Raw genomic sequence first — 17,889 nt, 5'->3', positions numbered from 1 at the left:
AGTTTTTGAAGGTCTGCTGGCACATAGTTGCACCCTTTTTTTTACAAGTTTTGTAGTGACTTTTGGGAGGGGAAAATCAACCTACAACGCCTTAAATACCTCTCTGATCACCTTGGTTCCTAAAAATCATGGGAGGGAAGGTTTTCTTATTGGATCGGGGTTTAGGTTCACAAATAGCATCTCTTGTAAAGCAGTGACACACAAAATATAAGCACACACATGTGAAATTGATCAATAAAACAATCATGATATTATGACATAGGTTGAGATCATGTTATATAGGCAACACGTCTATAATTCACTAGATCGACACATGCCAAACCGGATGGCTGATAATTATACTAATAAAGCAAAGAGCAATATACATTTGTAAACAATCCATACAGCCATGATAATCCATACTACCATACAATAATTATTCATCACATATCAGCACAATGAGGTAATTTTTCTTTAGAGAGGCAAATTTGCTTTTGCGTGTCTGCTAGATATAAACTTGATACAAATCATGGTAGATGATTCAAATGACATCTTCCAATAAGACTTTGTAGATATGGCAATCAATTGTTTCATATGAGCAAAGGGCGACGTAGTTGAAACTCTTCACCACGTGGAGAAAAGTCTGCCCGGTCAGTTTTCTGATACCGTTGCAGCTCTGGAGAGCGTGATGAGCGAGTTCTCCCATCTCCAAATCCACTTGTCGGTCTATATCCTCTATGTTTTCCATTCTATGTCCACGCTGATTGAGTCATTGAAAATTATTGTCGTGGATTAATAGAGAAATCATGCACCCGCAGGGACAAATGGATATATAAACATGTATAAGAATTCTTGATATGCACAATAGATACAAACCTTTGCAAGAACCCTAGATGCGAGTTTGCGGCATATTGAAGAGGTGAGCTCCTCTAGCTGGGTATACTCCCAAACGTTCAGCTGATGGTCGGTCGAATTGTGTCTTCCTGAGCAGACCTCGATTGTGCGAACTAACAACAACGCTGTACTCCATTCACATGGTCCACTTCTCTCCTCTGCAGTCCATGCCATAAGCCAATCCTTCCACTGCAGTTGCCAGAGGACTTAAATTATAATTTTCTGTTTCCATTGGACAAAAGTGTAACATCCAACATACAATATATGTTTGGTAAATAGTATCATATATTTCGGCTAAAAAACAGTATCATCTATATCAGGTGTATATAATGAATGTATTTGAGCGTGGGTAAGATATTTCACAGCTTTGCGAAGAGTGTCGGTGGCACTGTCAAATTTGCCAAGGTCCATGATCAGCTCCTGAAGAACATGTAGTATGCTATTTTCTGTCCAATCCATTATTGCTACCCTGCATGCACACGCACATGTGGTTTTAGATAATGGGGGAGTGTTGTTATTCTTTCATGCATGTCATGTAGATCACTAAGCCAACTCTTGGATAAAACAAAATAGAAGCTAGCTAAGCAGTAGTTTTAATTAGTAGTATTATTTATTTATGTTCTTTTATTATTGAGGAAAACCATCTCTTTCTTTCTTTCGAAAATGAGACAAAAGTAGTATTACACAATGAAGGAACATAGAAATACGCTCAATCAAACCTTGATAGACTGTGGTGGCGGTCGCGAGTGAGGTTACTAGTACTAAGCCGTTCTCTCAAGTCCGGAGCACAACCGTTGCGTTGAAAGTAGGCGGAGACAACATCGGTAAGTATCACCGTGCGAGCCCATGCCAGGCGCTTCGCTGCTCGGTTTGGTTCAAAGATGTTGGCTGCAGCTAAGAAGTAAGCTCTCAGTGCGCTACTTTCAGACAGACCATGCATTTGCAGATTATTCCTGTCATACCACCTGCTTATAGATGTAAGAAATTAGGAGTTAGAATACAGATTATTCCTGTCATACCACCCTTACTTGAACGACATTGTATATGTATTACTCCCTCCATCCCATAATATAAGAGCGTTTTTGACACTATAAGAGCGTTTTTGACACTACACTAGTGTAAAAAACGCTCTTATATTATGGAACAGAGGGAGTAGTTCCTATATGAATTGTCGATACTCACCTTTTCAGGTCATGCCACTCAAGTCGGCACATTTGCTGGAAATTGGAGAAATCAGCCTTCGCCGCCTTTAGGTACAGGTCATTGTTGACCAGAGGCATTCTGAATAGGTTGTTGATGTTAGAGATAAAGCTTTTTCTATGGGTTTTTCCTAGAACTGAAATCGTGAGCGGGGTGCTCCTCAATGTGAAATGAAAAGTTACCTATAGAGGACCTTTCCAATCCACACGTCGTGGCTGCCTCCATATTGCTCTAGATACAACCTTGTTTCGATCCGTGGCAAACTTGCTTTCCAGGGGAAGTCCAGTGCGTATCCTACCTGTTAATATAGCAGACAAGAATTCACTGCCTCCATATTTTTTTTCAAACGGTCACCGAGGGGGAGAGAATCCCCACCTGAATATATTGCTCAAAAAGCTGCCAAAGTCAAGAATCGCCTCTTAAGCTTTGGCTGATCCAGTTTATAAAGGAAACTGGATCGAAAACCTAAACAAGTTGACCCCGTTTATGAGGGAAACCGGGCCGAAAACCGTACTGCCTCCATATTGCTCTATCCTCTATAGTCTATATGCAGGACAATAATTTGGTGTACCTACCTCGCCTGGCAAATCCTTGGGAATGACCCACTTGTCGCTGAGTTTGTTGGAGGCGCGCCTCTCCTGGAGAAATGTGCGGCAATACCGCTCGGCCCGCCGAAGGACGTCGTCCTTCTTGCCAGGAAACGCGACCTGAGCAGCACGGTATGTGTTGTAAATGGCCGTGACAGATTGGCTCGACTGCCTTGGGAAGCAGAAGAATTCGCCGTCCTTCTCGAATTTCTTAAACACACCTATGTACCATACATACATTCACACGTTCAAACCAGAGTTTAAAAGTGCATGAATACGATTGCGTATTTTAAAACTTAGCAAACGCTATACTGAATTACATGGATTGACATGGTAGCCATGCAAACGGAGGAGACGGAAGCCCATCGCAGTATCGTCGATATCCGAAGCTGCACAGGACCCTGCGTGGCTCAGCCCATTTTCAGTCCAGTACCTGATAAAGTATATAACTTAGCCATAGTTTTACTTCCCTATGAGGAAAGGATATGTTCACTTATTATAGCAAAAAGAAGTTTAAGAAATACAGCAACAAAACTCAGGATTTGGTGCCCATGGTCCATACCGATGGATTGATGTTGAAGGCTAGGGTAACCACCTGCTAGTGATGTACTACTTGCAGAGGAAAGGTACGTCTACGGATAAAAGATAGAGTGTAGGTAGAGACTAGTGTACGGCAGCTAGTACTATGATGCAAAACCATTTTTTGGCGGTCTAAATGGTAAACGAGCTTGGCATTGCAATAATCTCTTTTTCTCTCCATATATTTGTCTTTTCTTTCCTCCTTATTTTCTTCTTAAATTAAGAAAGGGAGAAACAAACTGTGGATAGTGTGGTGGTCTAGTGTCACCCATGTCACCAGATGATTACACATATGCTTGCTATCATTTTATGTTTGTCTAGTGCTCGATCTAGTATAAATTTCAAACCTCTGAATACACATTTTTTTTTATATTTAGACTGAAACAAATGTGTAAATCTATCGAAAAGTATTCCTAGTTACAAGTTTCCTCAACCTAGCTACACTGTAATAGAGTTTGGTGGCCAAACACTGTTGAACTAAATCGGGTGTTTTTTTTACAAAGGGTTGATTTTATTGGCTCAAAATGGAGCATCGATACATAACTAGGATGCATACAGCCAACCCAACACACACACACACGCATAAACACACCAGCAACTAGCAAAGTCATAAGACCAAAAGCTATGCGTAGGCGAGGAAAAAAGATAAAAAGGCCCCAAAACGATCAAATCAGTGATCGACAAACTACAACTGAGACCATATCTGCACCAACCATTAACACCACATTGATCACGAGGATTAAACAAAACATATCAAACATGCATAAAATTAGGTAAAGAGAGTCGGGTTAAGATTCTGGAAATAGATAGGCATGCATTATGCTTACCTGTAAGTATAATCTAAGCACTCCTCGATTTCCCTGGTGAAGTGCCTCGATATCCCCAGACGCGTCAATCGATCAACCGCCCATAAACGCTCGAATAAATCCACAGGATGGACACAGGACGCTGACATGTGTGAAAGGTGAGTAAACAAGAACTAGTTTTGGTATTCAAACATCAAAATTCACCCTAGCGCGAAAGACGGTCTACACCCTACACTCCTGCGTTTGAGCGTAAATTCAGTATTGATGTTATACAGCTTGTTGGTATTGATGTTACCTCCGCCTTCAAACCTTTTGATGACTTCGTCAAGGAATTTGAGGCATTTTAGGTCGCCTGTTTCCTTCAAAGCGTGAGCTGTGGCTGCGGGTGATGAAAAAAAGGAGCCGTCTGAACACTGCAACGGAAGCAGCCTTTTCCAGTCCAAGTCTGCCATTCCCTCCACACTGTGAAGTAGAGTCGTTGGCATAGTGTGCAATACATCCGAAGGAATCCTACAATATGAGAGGCAACAGGTCGATTAATAACATATACCGAATTGGATGCGTATCACACCAGTAGGCCCGCTTTACATCAACACCAGTGCACAACCCTGTTCAAGTGACTTAGCACTGGTGCTCACATTTTTCTAGATTTATTCCAGACTTTCCGGCGATGTTAGTTCAGTGGGGGAGTTGTTCCCGTCGATTACGGATGCGCCTATGGTGACTTCCTCAATCACAAGATGATATGCCGGCTTAGTCTCTCAGAGATGCTCATAGGTGTCGGCTATGCTTGCGTGTGTTCACAGGGATAAGTGTATGTGTGTATGTATGAGCATCTGCGTCAGCACTGTGTTCACAAAAAAAACACGAGTGCACAACCATGTTCTCTCCCAAGAAAGCGAGAATTGATTTTTTTTCACTCCTCCTTTATTGTTGGTAGCGCTGAACCCTAAATCAAGGTTTCACACATAACACTACTAGAATCTGGTTTTATCCTGAGTTCCGCCGAGTTCATTCTATCGGGAACTCGGCAAACTTCTCTCTATCGAGTTGGATCCAAAAATGGACTCGGCAGAGCTCTGGCTATGCCAGTTTCTGATGAAAAAGGAGAATATCAAGTTCGCCGAGTTTCAAACTCGGCAAAGCGCTTGCCCAATTTCTGCTTTTAAGAACTGGGCGAAGTTTGGCACTGGGTAATAACCTTGTGCCACGCGGCACGCCCTAAATGGTTAGAAATTTTGTGAGTGTGGAACTCGGCAAACAAATTGCCCAGTTATGCTGAATAAAGAACCCGACAAATATTTTGTACTGGGCAATGTGTTGTGCCACGTGGATTATTTTATTGGTCAGGCTTCGCCGAGTTTAGTCTAACAAAACTTGATAAACAGTTGTGCCACGTGGCACTTCCGTTAACGGCGCGTCCAGTCTGACGGTGTGGTTCGCCGAGTATTTTCCGGCAGAAACTTGGCAAACATTGTTTATATATTCACTGAGTTCGCGATTGAATGAACTCGGCAGTATTAATGATTGCCGGACCCCATCCAGTCGAGTGCGCTGCGCCAAGTTTGACACTCGGTGAAGATTTCGCCGAGTTTAATACGTTCTTTGGCGAGTTTCTTTGAAACTCGGCATGAAAGTCGATTCTAGTAGTGTAAGAGAAAAAAGAAAATTCGTACGTCACCTGACCAGCTAAACAATACCATCTGTAATCACTAGGGGACTGTTTTGTTCTTTGTCATGTCTTAGCGCACACCACCACACTTAAAATTGGGCAAATTCGACTATGTTAAATAATACTTGTAAAATAAAAGAATAAATTTAGGTAGCTATGCGTACTTATTGAGCTTTTGGTTTCTCTTGGAATATATGGCTTCGAAGGCAGGGTCATCCTGATGAATGTCCAGATCCATGTCCCTGGCCATGCATAGGAGCGAGGGGAAGCAAATTTCGAAGCCGATTAGCGTCCAATCTTCTTCCTCTTCAGCCAATCTCCATATATTTTCTCTGATAAAATGCATGCCTACAATAAATAAGATCATGTAAATATAGAAGACTTCAAGGACATGGGTAAATCCAAAAGTATTGATGAACATCCTAACAACAATGAAGAAAGGTAAGCGTACCTTTCTTGCACTTGTCAACGTAAAGGTTCCATGACGTCAACGCCACAACACATGCTAGGGTGTTCATAAGTCGGTCTTGGACCAGAAAAAATGAGCTATCACCCCACGAACCATCTGGTAGCTGGTTTTGAATGATCCAGTCAATGCTGGAGGGGAACTGTGGCCGATCACCTCCGTCTAGGTTCTTGACAAGGGCGATGAAGGCAGTGTCGTAGGCTGAAACAGATATCTCGCCTCCACCCATCGAACTCAACGCCACTCGGATGGTCTCGATCATGTGGGAAAGCTTGCTTGGTTCGTCGCCAGCCTTGATCTAGTTATAATATGTTCATCAGTTTAATTAAGCGCATATCTTCGTTCTGGTGAGTCAATTTGACTTTGCCCCCTAACATATATGAATTTACATGCATATGTGTACGCCCCATATGTCGACTTACACGTTGTCCGGGAATTGGTGCTTGTGCCTCTGCATTTTGTTTGCTTGGACGATCTGCCTCTACTAGACCTGGAAAGCATGCAAGTCAAATATGGAAGCCAGCAAAGGCCAACAAAAGAGAGGAAAAAGTTTTCCCTTGCATAGTTACATTCACACAATACATGTCGTTCTCATGTATGGTTCATAAGAAAAAAAGAACAAACAGACTAGATGTATATAACAGATCATACAGAAGTAAAAAATATATGCACTATGAATACCACTGATGTAAGAGCAGTTCTACTTGTAATATTATTGCAGTTTTAGCAATCCAAGTTGGCCATGAATGATGACTATATACTTTGATGACTATATACAAGCACAATGATTTCATATCCTCTACTTCTAAATGGCAACTACAACCCACTATCTAATTTTCTAAGCATGCAACCATGACACATCAACACCTATGCATATCAATCATAAATCACAACTTACAATTTTTACAGGCAACTCGCTACCTATTTTTTCTAAGCATGCAACTGTGTCACATGTGCACCTATGCATGTTAGCTGTCTCTACCATCGGTTGTGCTTTTGCCTCCAACAAACACACTATATTCAGGCAACCACAAAATCTAACCACTCTTTGGAGACAGTTCCATCACTTTCATTGCTTCCATGTAGGTGGTAACTCATCCTCGCGAACCAAAACAAGATTCCATGCAACGAAGATTGGTGCTATTAGCCACCTATATGCTTGTGTGCATCGCAATCATTGCAGAAGTTGGGGTTCGAACCTCCTTCATTTAAAAAAAGCTCCCCCCCCCCCCCCCCCCATTCCGACGCCCTCCTAAACGTTCAACCACACATTTGTCCTCATCTCTCAGTATGTGTTGTGTGTGTGTGCGCGCGCGCGTGCTTCTATGTTGTACTTGTTATTTCTAAAGAAATCTTAAAATTGAGTGTTAAACACTAAAATAGTTGTGGCAAAAAGTCAACATCTTTTAGTTGGGCATTTTATAACATATTTCTCAAAACTAGAATTCTTGTTAGCATTACTAGAAAAAGAATATTTATCATTTAAGGTTGTGTGCGGCTAATGGACATGCATTTACGCATAGGTGTGCGGACGTGCAATTGCGCAACTACGATTGTGTGTGGCTGGCAGACATGCATGGCTAGTTTGGTTGGAAACCTGGGAGAAAATTGCCTGGTTTGAGCCTACATTAGGTGTGCGGACGTGCAATTGCGCAACTACGATTGTGCGTGGCTGGCGGACATGCATGGGTAGTTTGGTTGGATACCCGGGAGAAAATTGCCTGATTTGAGCCTCCATTAGCTTGCTTGGGATCCTGAAAAAGGAAACTCTAGCCTAGCTTTAAGCAACGGCGGAGCTTAGTGGAGGCCTGCGGCAGCCTTATTGCCAAAACCTTTAGAAAATTTCTGAGGGGCTGTTTATATTTGAACTTTTTTAGCTTTTGCCCCCCCCCCCCCCCCCCCCCCCACCAGCCAGAATGTTTGCGTACATGTAATCTGACCAAATATGAGTTCCTTGTAATTTAACCCTCATTAGTAATGTACTTGTGCCATTAACTTCTATCTTGCATTTTGGCCTCTAATTTTTATTTGAGAATAAAATATATCGCGAAGTAGATGAGCATCAGTTTCATATGGGCGTGCTAGTTATGCGTACGTAGGATTTTAGGGATCTAGCATAGATTTTCTTGTTGGATGGTGCTTTTTGAATCTGATTCATTTTCTGATTCGAATAAACAGAAGAAAAAAACCACTAGTATAGCTAAAACAGAGATTCATTATCTGATTCCATCACGGCATGCTTCATTGATTGGGTAAGCAAACTTACATCGTTCACAAGAGATACATGAATGAAAGAAATGGGGTAATCAACCCAAATACAAGATAGATGATTCTCATAGCTATTTCTAGCGATCTCATGTGCGACACCATTGGCTTCCCGAGGACAGTGAGAAAATGCGGCAGTTCCTATCTCCACAACTAGATCAAAAGAATCAGCAATAATACGTGATCCTTCGTGCCACATGTGTTACCTCCAATAAAAGCTTGAACAACTTGTAAGAAATCCCATTCTGCACTAATTTGATGATAGCCTACAGATGCTACCAAAGATAGGCCTTCTTTCATTGCCACCGCCTCCATCAAGCAGGCAGATGATGCATTTGGAATATAATGGCAATGTAATGAATTGACACAGAGTTGCTATACTGATCTCTTAAAACAGCACCTGTCGACCCATCTCCTTCTTAACTATGATATGATGCATCTACATTCAGTTTAAATTGGTAAGAATCCTGTTTTGACCACTTGATTATTTCTTTGACACCCCTGTTTTGCATGACAACATTTCCTTTTCTGGCAATTGGTCTGCCTTGTTGCATGAGGACAAAACGAATACCTTGACCTGATGCATATGTTTAAAAAGTACATGGTAGGGTCAAATCAGGCAAAGCCATAACAGGTGCAATGACCAGACAATTCTTCAATGTTGTGAAGGCCTCAATTTGAGCATCTGACCACTGGAATGAATCTTTTTTTAGACAGTCATGAAGTGGCCTAGAATTGATCCCATAATTCTTGACAAATCTTCTTTTTCTGCAGCATACCAAGAAAACTCCTCAACTGAGTGATAGTCTTAGGTGCTGGCCATTCTTTGATGGCAACTATTTTCTGGGGGTCTGTAGATAGACCCTATCCTTACATAACATGCCCTAAATACTCCACTTCAGGGACAGGAAAACTGCATTTGCTAATCTTAGCATATATTTGTAAAACTAAAATTCAATTTCTGATTCCAATAAATAGAACAAAAAAACCCTTGTTTTGCATGACAACATTTCCTTTTCCAAGTTAAGTTCCTCCAAAGTATTTTCCTCACCGGTATCATCAGAGTCACAAGATAAGGGATAAAGATACTAGCCCATAGCTCCTTTATCAATTTCCTTCTGAAACTTATCAGGGTCTAACAATGTTGGAGAAGTAGTATTGCTGCTCTCAGAAAGAATAATGATTTCTTGATTCCAGTAGATAGAACAAACCCCCCTTGTGTGTAACATGGAAGAGTATAATGAAGCCATTTTCTGATTCCAATCAGAATTACACCTGTAACAAGTATCAAGTATAATTAAACCAAGCCACATCATGAATTCTTTCATGTGTTAATTATGTAGTTCTTGTGCACTAATCTATTAATGCAACTATTCCACCGTCCATATTGATGCATGTCAATTTATTTGGCTCAATTATATATGTGCATATACGCCTTATTTCCAGCAAATAGATAGTTGTCATGTTACACATCTGGACTTTTCAAACATTCCAATTAAGAGCAATGTAGCAGAATAGATTAGATGAGTTCTTCTTTGTGTACTAATTCCCAGGAGGATGACGAGGATGTGAGGTATGACATGGACAGCAGGCACGCCAAGAGCCGCTACACCCTAAGGCATTTGATTGCTGGCAAATTCAAGTACCGTTTCCATGGCAAGATTGGCTGCCCGTTCTGTGGCAAGGCGGTCAATGGCGGCATGGATGGCTTGATCCAGCATGCGGTCGCCACTGGCAACTCCTACAGTAGGAAGCATAAGGGCAGTACTCTGGCTAAACATGCGGCGTACGGATGCTTCCTCAAGATTATCAAAGTCAATGAGCCCTACTACATCCCACCGCGCCGCCGCTGAACAAGGGAGACAAGTGATGTGTTGCTTGAAGGAAATATGCCCTAGAGGCAATAATAAAGTTATTATTTATTTCCTTATATCATGATAAATGTTTATTATTCATGCTAGAATTGTATTAACCGGAAACTTAGTACATGTGTGAATACATAGACAAAACAGAGTGTCCCTAGTATGCCTCTACTTGACTAGCTTGTTTATCAAAGATGGTTATGTTTCCTGACCATAGACATGTGTTGTCATTTGATGAACGGGATCACATCATTAGGAGAATGATGTGATGGACAAGACACATCCGTTATCTTAGCATAATGATCGTTTAGTTTTATTGCTATTGCTTTCTTCATGACTTATACATGTTCCTCTGACTATGAGATCATGCAACTCCCGAATACCGGAGGAACACCTTGTGTGCTATCAAACGTCACAACGTAACTGGGTGATTATAAAGATGCTCTACAGGTGTATCCAAGGGTGTTTGTTGAGTTGGCATAGATCAAGATTAGGATTTGGCATTTCGTGTATCGGAGAGGTATCTCTGGGCTCTCTCGGTAATGCGCATCACTATAAGCCTTGCAAGAAATGTGACTAATGAGTTAGTTATGGGATGATGCATTACGGAATGAGTCAAGAGACTTGCCAGTAACGAGATTGAACTAGGTATGAGGATACCGACGATCGAATCTCGGGCAAGTAACATACCGATGACAAAGGGAATGACGTATGTTGTTATGCGGTTTGACCGACAAAGATCTTCGTAGAATATGTAGGAGCCAATATGAGCATCCAGGTTCCGCTATTGGTTATTTACCGGAGATATGTCTTGGTCATGTCTACATAGTTCTCGAACCCGTAGGGTCCGCACGCTTAACGTTCGATGACGATTTGTATTGTGAGTTATGTGATTTGATGACCGAAGTTTGTTCGGAGTCCCGGATGAGATCACGGGCATGGCGAGGAGTCTCGAAATGGTCGAGAGGTAAAGATTCAAATATTTGAAGGTTATATTCGTACATCGGAATGGTTCCGAGTGATCCGGGTATTTTTTGGAGTACCGAGGGGTTACCGGAACCCTCGGGGAAGTTAATGGGCCTTAGTGGGCTTTAGTGGAGAGAGGGAAGAAGGACCACGAGGTGGCGCGCGCCTCCCCCCTGCCCAACCGAATTGGACAAGGGGTGGGGGCGCGGCCCCCTCCTTCCTTTCCCTCCAGTGGAAGAAAGGAAAAATGGGGGGGCTGAATCCTACTTGGACTGGGAGTCCAAGTAGGACTCCCCCCTTGGCGCGCCCCTCCTGACCGCCGGCCAATCTCCCTCTCTCCTTTATATACGTGGCCAGGGGGCACCCCAAAGCACAACAGACAATCTCTTAGCCGTGTGCGATGCCCCCTCCACAGCTTAACACCTCGGTCATATCGTCATAGTGCTTAGGCGAAGCCCTGCGCCGGTAACTTCATCATCACCGTCACCACGCCGTCGTGTGATACGTCTCCAACGTATCTATAATTTTTGATTGTTCCATGCTATTTTATTATCAATCTTGGATGTTTTATAACCATTTTATAGTCATTTTATATTCATTTTTTGGTACTAACCTATTGACATAGTGCCAAGTGCCAGTTGTTGTTTTTTCCACGTTTCTTACACCGTAGGAAATCAATATCAGACGGCGTCCAAATGCAACGAAACTTCATGATGATTTTTTATGGACCAAAAGGAAGAAGTTGGGCCCTGGTTGCACCTGGGGGTAGTCCCGAGGAGGGGACAACCCACCAGGGCGCGCCAGGAGGCCCAGGCGCGCCCTGGTGGGTTGTGCCCACCTCGGGTGCCCCTCGGACCGCCTCTTTGCTCTATAAATACCCCAAAAATACCAGAACCCTAGAAGAGTCGACGAAATATTCATGCAGCCGCCGCAGAGTCCAGAACCACCAGATCCAATCTAGACACCATCTCGGATGGGGTTCACCACCTCCATTGGTGCCTCTCCGATGATGCGTGAGTAGTTCTTTGTAGACCTTCGGGTCCGTAGTTAGTAGCTAGATGGCTTTCTCTCTCTCGCTGAATTCTCAATACAATGGTCTCTTGGAGATCCATATGATGTAACTCCTTTTGCGGTGTGTTTGTTGGGATCTGATGAACTTTGAGTTTATGATCAGTCATATCTTTTTATATCCATGTGTCGGTGTACAAAAGTAGGGGCCCTTTTTGTACCCCTCTACTTGTGCATAAGCAGTCAGAGCCGCGCCCGCGGCCACACTAAGTAGGGCAAAGGAAGGCACGAGACGGGCAAGGCAACGCCAAGACCAAGAAATACAAAGAACAAGAGGGTGAGGTGGACTCCCCCGGCGAGGCCCTTGCCGGGGTGGCCTCCGCGGCCCCGGCAAGAGCCTTGCCGGGGCACTTGCCCAACGCCAGCAGGGCGCGCCACCCTTGAGCCCAAGGGTTCCGACACCGCCAAAAACCACATTGGAACCAAGGCTTGGGAGGCACCTCCGTGGTGGCATGCAGATCTTCGTCAAGATCATAAACACACAAGATCAGATGAGGACCAGAAGACGACGATCCCCAGCGAGATCCTTGCCGAGGAGATCCACGAGGCCCCCGGCAAGACCCTTGCCAGGGACGACCGCGAAGCCACGACAAGACCGCTTGCCGGGGCCCGGCAAGACCCTTGCCGAGGACACCCGCGAGGCCGCAGCCAGGCCCACGTCTACCAAGACTCCACCGCCGTTCCCATGCAGCTGCCAGCCCAACCAGCTGTGCAGGCACCTACGTGGCGACGTGCGACTTCCAGGCCAACTCAGCAAACACCTACGTGGTGGCATGCAAATCTTCGTGAAGACCCTACCACCACGCCATCTCAGCAGCCTGCCAGCCTACGTGGCGCTGCATGCCTCGTTGGCCTGGACGTGCGGCGGAGCAAGACAGAGCGGCGACGGACGGGACGGGCCTCGTTGCCGTCCCCAATAAAGCAACGGGACACCTAAGAAGCGCATTCAATGCGCCTTGTCCCGTAATGACAGGCGATAAGCTTGTGTACTGTACACCTTTCCACCTCCTGTGTGCCACTGTGGCAACCCCTTTTGTCTATAAAAGGAGGCCCGAGGCGTCCAGGAGAGGGATTCGGATCTTTTGGGCTACGCATGCACCGTAGCTAGTTCAAGAGCTCAAGAACACTCAAATATACACCAAAGCAGGACTAGGGTTTTACGCATCCTCGCGGCCCGAACCTGGGTAAACGATCTTTGTGCTGGCTCCTAGACCTGCTCTTTGCACAACCACGCGCCCGCCAACCGTAGAAGGGATCCCAGTGATCCCATAGGTGCCGTTTCCACCGACACCATGAAAGTTATTTGAGTTTCTTTGATCTCTTAAGTGCATGATCTCTTATAGCCTCGTATTTCTTCTCCGATATTTGGGTTTTGTTTGGCCAAATTGATCTATTTATCTTGCAATGGGAAGAGGTGCCCGGTAGTGAGTTTGATCTTACGGTGCTTGATCCCAGTGACAGAAAGGGAACCGACACATATATATCGTTGCTACTAAGGATAAAAAGATGGGATCTACATCTACCGCCATAGATAAGCGGATCTTGTCTACATTGTTATTGCATTACTCCGTTTTCCATGAACTTAATACAGTAGATGCATGTTGGATAGCGGTCGATGTGTGGAGTAATAGTAGTAGATGCAGGCAGGAGTCGGTCTACTAATCTTGGACGTGATGCCTATGTAATGATCATTGCCTGGATATCATCATAATTATTTGAGGTTCTATCAATTGCCCAACAGTAATTTGTTTACCCACCGTTTGATATCTTTCTCGAGAGAAGCCACTAGTGAAACCTACGGCCCCCGGGTCTTCTTTCTCATATATTTGCTTTGTGATCTATTTTATTTGCACTTTTTATTCAGATCTATGAAACCAAAAATAAAAAATACTTTTCTGCAGATTATTTTATTTGTGATATATTTATTCAATCTTTTACAACTTTCTCCTGTGAACACGCAATTTCTGGCGCCGCTACCCGAAAGGGATTGACAACCCCTTTAACACGTCGGGTTGCGAGGTGTTGTTATTTGTGTGCAGGGGTTGTTTATGTTGTGTTGCTTGGTTCTCCTACTGGTTCGATAACCTTGGTTTCATATCTGAGGGAAATACCTACTGCCGTTGTGCAGCATCATCCCTTCTTCTTTGGGGAAATACCGACGTAGTTTCAAGCAACATCAAAAGGAATTTCTAGCGCCGTTGCCGGGGAGGATCTTCAACATAACCAGGTTCCTAATCACAAATCTCATCTCCTCAGAATTTACATTATTTGCCATTTTCCTCTCGTTTTCCTCTCCCCCACTTCACAAAAAATTTCCATTTTATTCGCCTCTCTTTTTCACCGATCTCTTGTCTCTAGTCCCGATGGCTAGCATCCCTACTCCTCCTTTGTTACCAGATTTTGAAGTTCTTTACTTCAAGCAAAGACAAGGAGAAAATTTGAAAGATGCCTGGTATAGGCTTATGGAATCGTATCGTGTTTCCAATCTAAAGGGGGATGCTAAGTTTTTGCTTCGTAATTTTTACATAGGATTAGCTTTGCATCATAGACAACTTCTTGATTTTGCCGCTAAAGGAAATTTTATTGAGCTTGATGCAAACGCTGCCTATGAAATTTTGGAAGGAATTTTGGGAATTCCTCCTCAAAAGAAGGGGTTTTCCTTTACCCCTGAGGGAGTTCAAATGTTGGAAAAACTTGGTGATTTGCATAAACATATGGTCGAAATACAGAAATATAATGAACCCCTCAAGCTGTTGGGGAACGTAGCAGAAATTCAAAATTTTCTACGCATCACCAAGATCAATCTATGGAGTAATCTAGCAACGAGGGGAAGGAGAGTGCATCTACATACCCTTGTAGATCGAGATGCGGAAGCGTTGCAAGAACGCGGATGAGGGAGTCGTACTCGTAGCGATTCAGATCGCGGTTGATTCCGATCTAAGCACCGAAGAACGGTGCCTCCGCGTTCAACACACGTGCAGCCCGGTGACGTCTCCCACGCCTTGATCCAGCAAGGAGAGAGGGAGAGGTTGGGGAAGACTCCGTCCAGCAGCAGCACGACGGCGTGGTGGTGGTGGAGGAGCGTGGCAATCCCGCAGGGCTTCGCCAAGCACTGCGGGAGAGGAGGAGGACTTGGGAGAGGGGAAGGGCTGCGCCAGAACTTGGGTGGTGGCTGCCCTCCCACCCCTCCACTATTTATAGGTGGGGGGAGAGGGGGGCCGGCCCCCTTAGATCTCATCTAGGGTTGGGGGCGGCGGCCAAAGGGGGGAGGAGTGCCTCCCAAGTCAAGTGGAGGCCCTCCCCCTTAGGGTTTCCCCTCTCCCATGCGCATGGGCCTTGGGGGGGATGGTGCCCCTGGCCCATTAAGGCTAGGGAGCCCCCTTACAGCCCATGCTGCTGTATTGGACGTGGTGGAACATTTTCCGGACCTCCGGAACCTTCTGGAAGCTTCCCGGTACAATACCGAAAAACCCGTACTTTTCCCGGAACCCGAACAACAACTTTCCATATATAAATCTTTACCTCCGGACCATTCCGGAACTCCTCGTGACGTCCGGGATCTCATCCGGGACTCCGAACAACATTCGGTAACCACGTACATGCTTTCCCTATAACCCTAGCGTCATCGAACCTTAAGCGTGTAGACCCTACGGGTTCGGGAACCATGCAGACATGACCGAGACGTTCTCCGGTCAATAACCAACAGCGGGATCTGGATACCCATGTTGGCTCCCACATGTTCCACGATGATCTCATCGGATGAACCACGATGTTGGGGATTCAATCAATCCCGTATGCAATTCCCTTTGTCCATCGGTATGTTACTTGCCCGAGATTCGATCGTCGGTATCCCTATACCTTGTTCAATCTCGTTACCGGCAAGTCTCTTTACTCGTTCCGTAACTCACATCATCCCGTGATCAACTCCTTGGTCACACTGTGCACATTATGATGATGTCCTACCGAGTGGGCCCAGAGATACCTCTCCTTTTATACGGAGTGACAAATCCCAGTCTCGATTCGTGCCAACCCAACAGACACTTTCGGAGATACCTGTAGTGCACCTTTATAGTCACCCAGTTACGTTGTGACGTTTGGTACACCCAAAGCATTCCTACGGTATCCGGGAGTTGCACAATCTCATGGTCTAAGGAACTGATACTTGACATTAGAAAAGCTCTGAGCAAACGAACTACACGATCTTGTGCTAGGCTTAGGATTGGGTCTTGTCCATCACATCATTCTCCTAATGATGTGATCCCGTTATCAACGACATCCAATGTCCATGGTCAGGAAACCGTAACCATCTATTGATCAACGAGCTAGTCTCCTAGAGGCTTACTAGGGACATGGTGTTGTCTATGTATCCACACATGCATCTGAGTTTCCTATCAATACAATTCTAGCATGGATAATAAACGATTATCATGAACAAGGAAATATAATAATAACCTATTTATTATTGCCTCTAGGGCATATTTCCAACAGTCTCCCACTTGCACTAGAGTCAATAATCTAGTTCACATCACCATGTGATTAACACTGACAGGTCACATCACCATGTGACCAACATCCAAAGAGTTTACTAGAGTCAACAATCTAGTTCACATCATTATGTGATTAACACTCAATGAGTTCTGGTTTGATCATGTTATGCTTGTGAGAGAGGTTATTAGTCAACGGGTCTGAACCTTTCAGATCCGTGTGCTTTACGAATATCTATGTCATCTTGTGGATGCTACCACGCGCTATTTGGAGCCATTTCAAATAATTGCTCTACTATACGAATCCGGTTTACTACTCAGAGCCATCCGGATTAGTGTCAAAGTTCGCATCGACGTAACCCTTTACGACGAACTCCTTTTCACCTCCATAATCGAGAAAATTCCTTAGTCCACTAGATACTAAGGATAAGTTCGACCGCTGTCATGTGATCCATTCCCGGATCACTATTGTACCCCTTGACCAACTCATGGCAAGGCACATTACATGTACGGTACACAGCATAGCATACTATAGAGCCTACGTCTAAAGCATAGGGGACGACCTTCGTCCTTTCTTTCTCTTCTGCTGTGGTCGGGTCTTGAGTCTTACTCAATACTCACACCTTGTAATACAGCCAAGAACTCCTTCTTTGCTGATCTATTTTGAACTCTTTCAAAATCATGTCAAGGTGTGCGTTCTTTGAAAGTATCATCAGGCGTCTTGATCTATCTCTATAGATCTTGATGCCCAATATGTAAGCAGCTATATCCAGGTCTTCCTTTGAAAAACTCCTTTCAAACAACCCTTTATGCTTTCCAGAAATTTTACATCATTTCGGATTAACAATATGTCATTCACATATACTTATCAGAAATGTTGTAGCGCTCCCACTCACTTTATTGTAAATACAAGTTTCTAACAAACTTTGCATAAACCCAAAAACTTTGATCACTCCATCAAAGCGTATATTCTGACTCCGAGATGCTTGCTCTAATCCATGGAAGGATCGCTGGAGCTAGCATACCTTTTAGCATCCTTAGGATCGACAAAACCTTTCTGA

The 17,889-nt window shown here is 44.1% G+C and overlaps 1 protein-coding gene across 1 annotated transcript in view; it reads right to left on the bottom strand.

Annotated features, from left to right (window-relative positions):
* Nucleotides 1-489: 489 nt before the first annotated feature.
* Nucleotides 490-17,889, bottom strand: part of LOC109761744 (syn-copalyl diphosphate synthase-like) — an 85,226-nt gene continuing 67,826 nt past the window's right edge. The window contains exons 5-17 of the mRNA XM_040395600.3: nt 6,606-6,673; nt 6,169-6,481; nt 5,882-6,065; nt 4,341-4,555; nt 4,067-4,187; nt 2,981-3,093; nt 2,649-2,881; nt 2,256-2,371; nt 2,056-2,154; nt 1,593-1,838; nt 1,237-1,342; nt 856-1,062; nt 490-739 (exon numbers count right to left, since the gene is read on the bottom strand). Of these exons, the coding sequence (XP_040251534.2) occupies nt 521-739; nt 856-1,062; nt 1,237-1,342; nt 1,593-1,838; nt 2,056-2,154; nt 2,256-2,371; nt 2,649-2,881; nt 2,981-3,093; nt 4,067-4,187; nt 4,341-4,555; nt 5,882-6,065; nt 6,169-6,481; nt 6,606-6,673 (2,240 nt within the window). The 3' untranslated portion in view covers nt 490-520. The remainder of the gene's footprint in view (nt 740-855; nt 1,063-1,236; nt 1,343-1,592; nt 1,839-2,055; nt 2,155-2,255; nt 2,372-2,648; nt 2,882-2,980; nt 3,094-4,066; nt 4,188-4,340; nt 4,556-5,881; nt 6,066-6,168; nt 6,482-6,605; nt 6,674-17,889) is intronic.

The sequence above is a fragment of the Aegilops tauschii genome, chromosome 7 (assembly GCF_002575655.3).
Source record: "Aegilops tauschii subsp. strangulata cultivar AL8/78 chromosome 7, Aet v6.0, whole genome shotgun sequence".
In the NCBI taxonomy this organism is placed as follows: Eukaryota; Viridiplantae; Streptophyta; class Magnoliopsida; order Poales; family Poaceae; genus Aegilops; species Aegilops tauschii.
The sequence above is the reverse complement of the archived record's forward strand: the minus strand, read 5'-3'. Positions and strand labels throughout refer to the sequence as shown.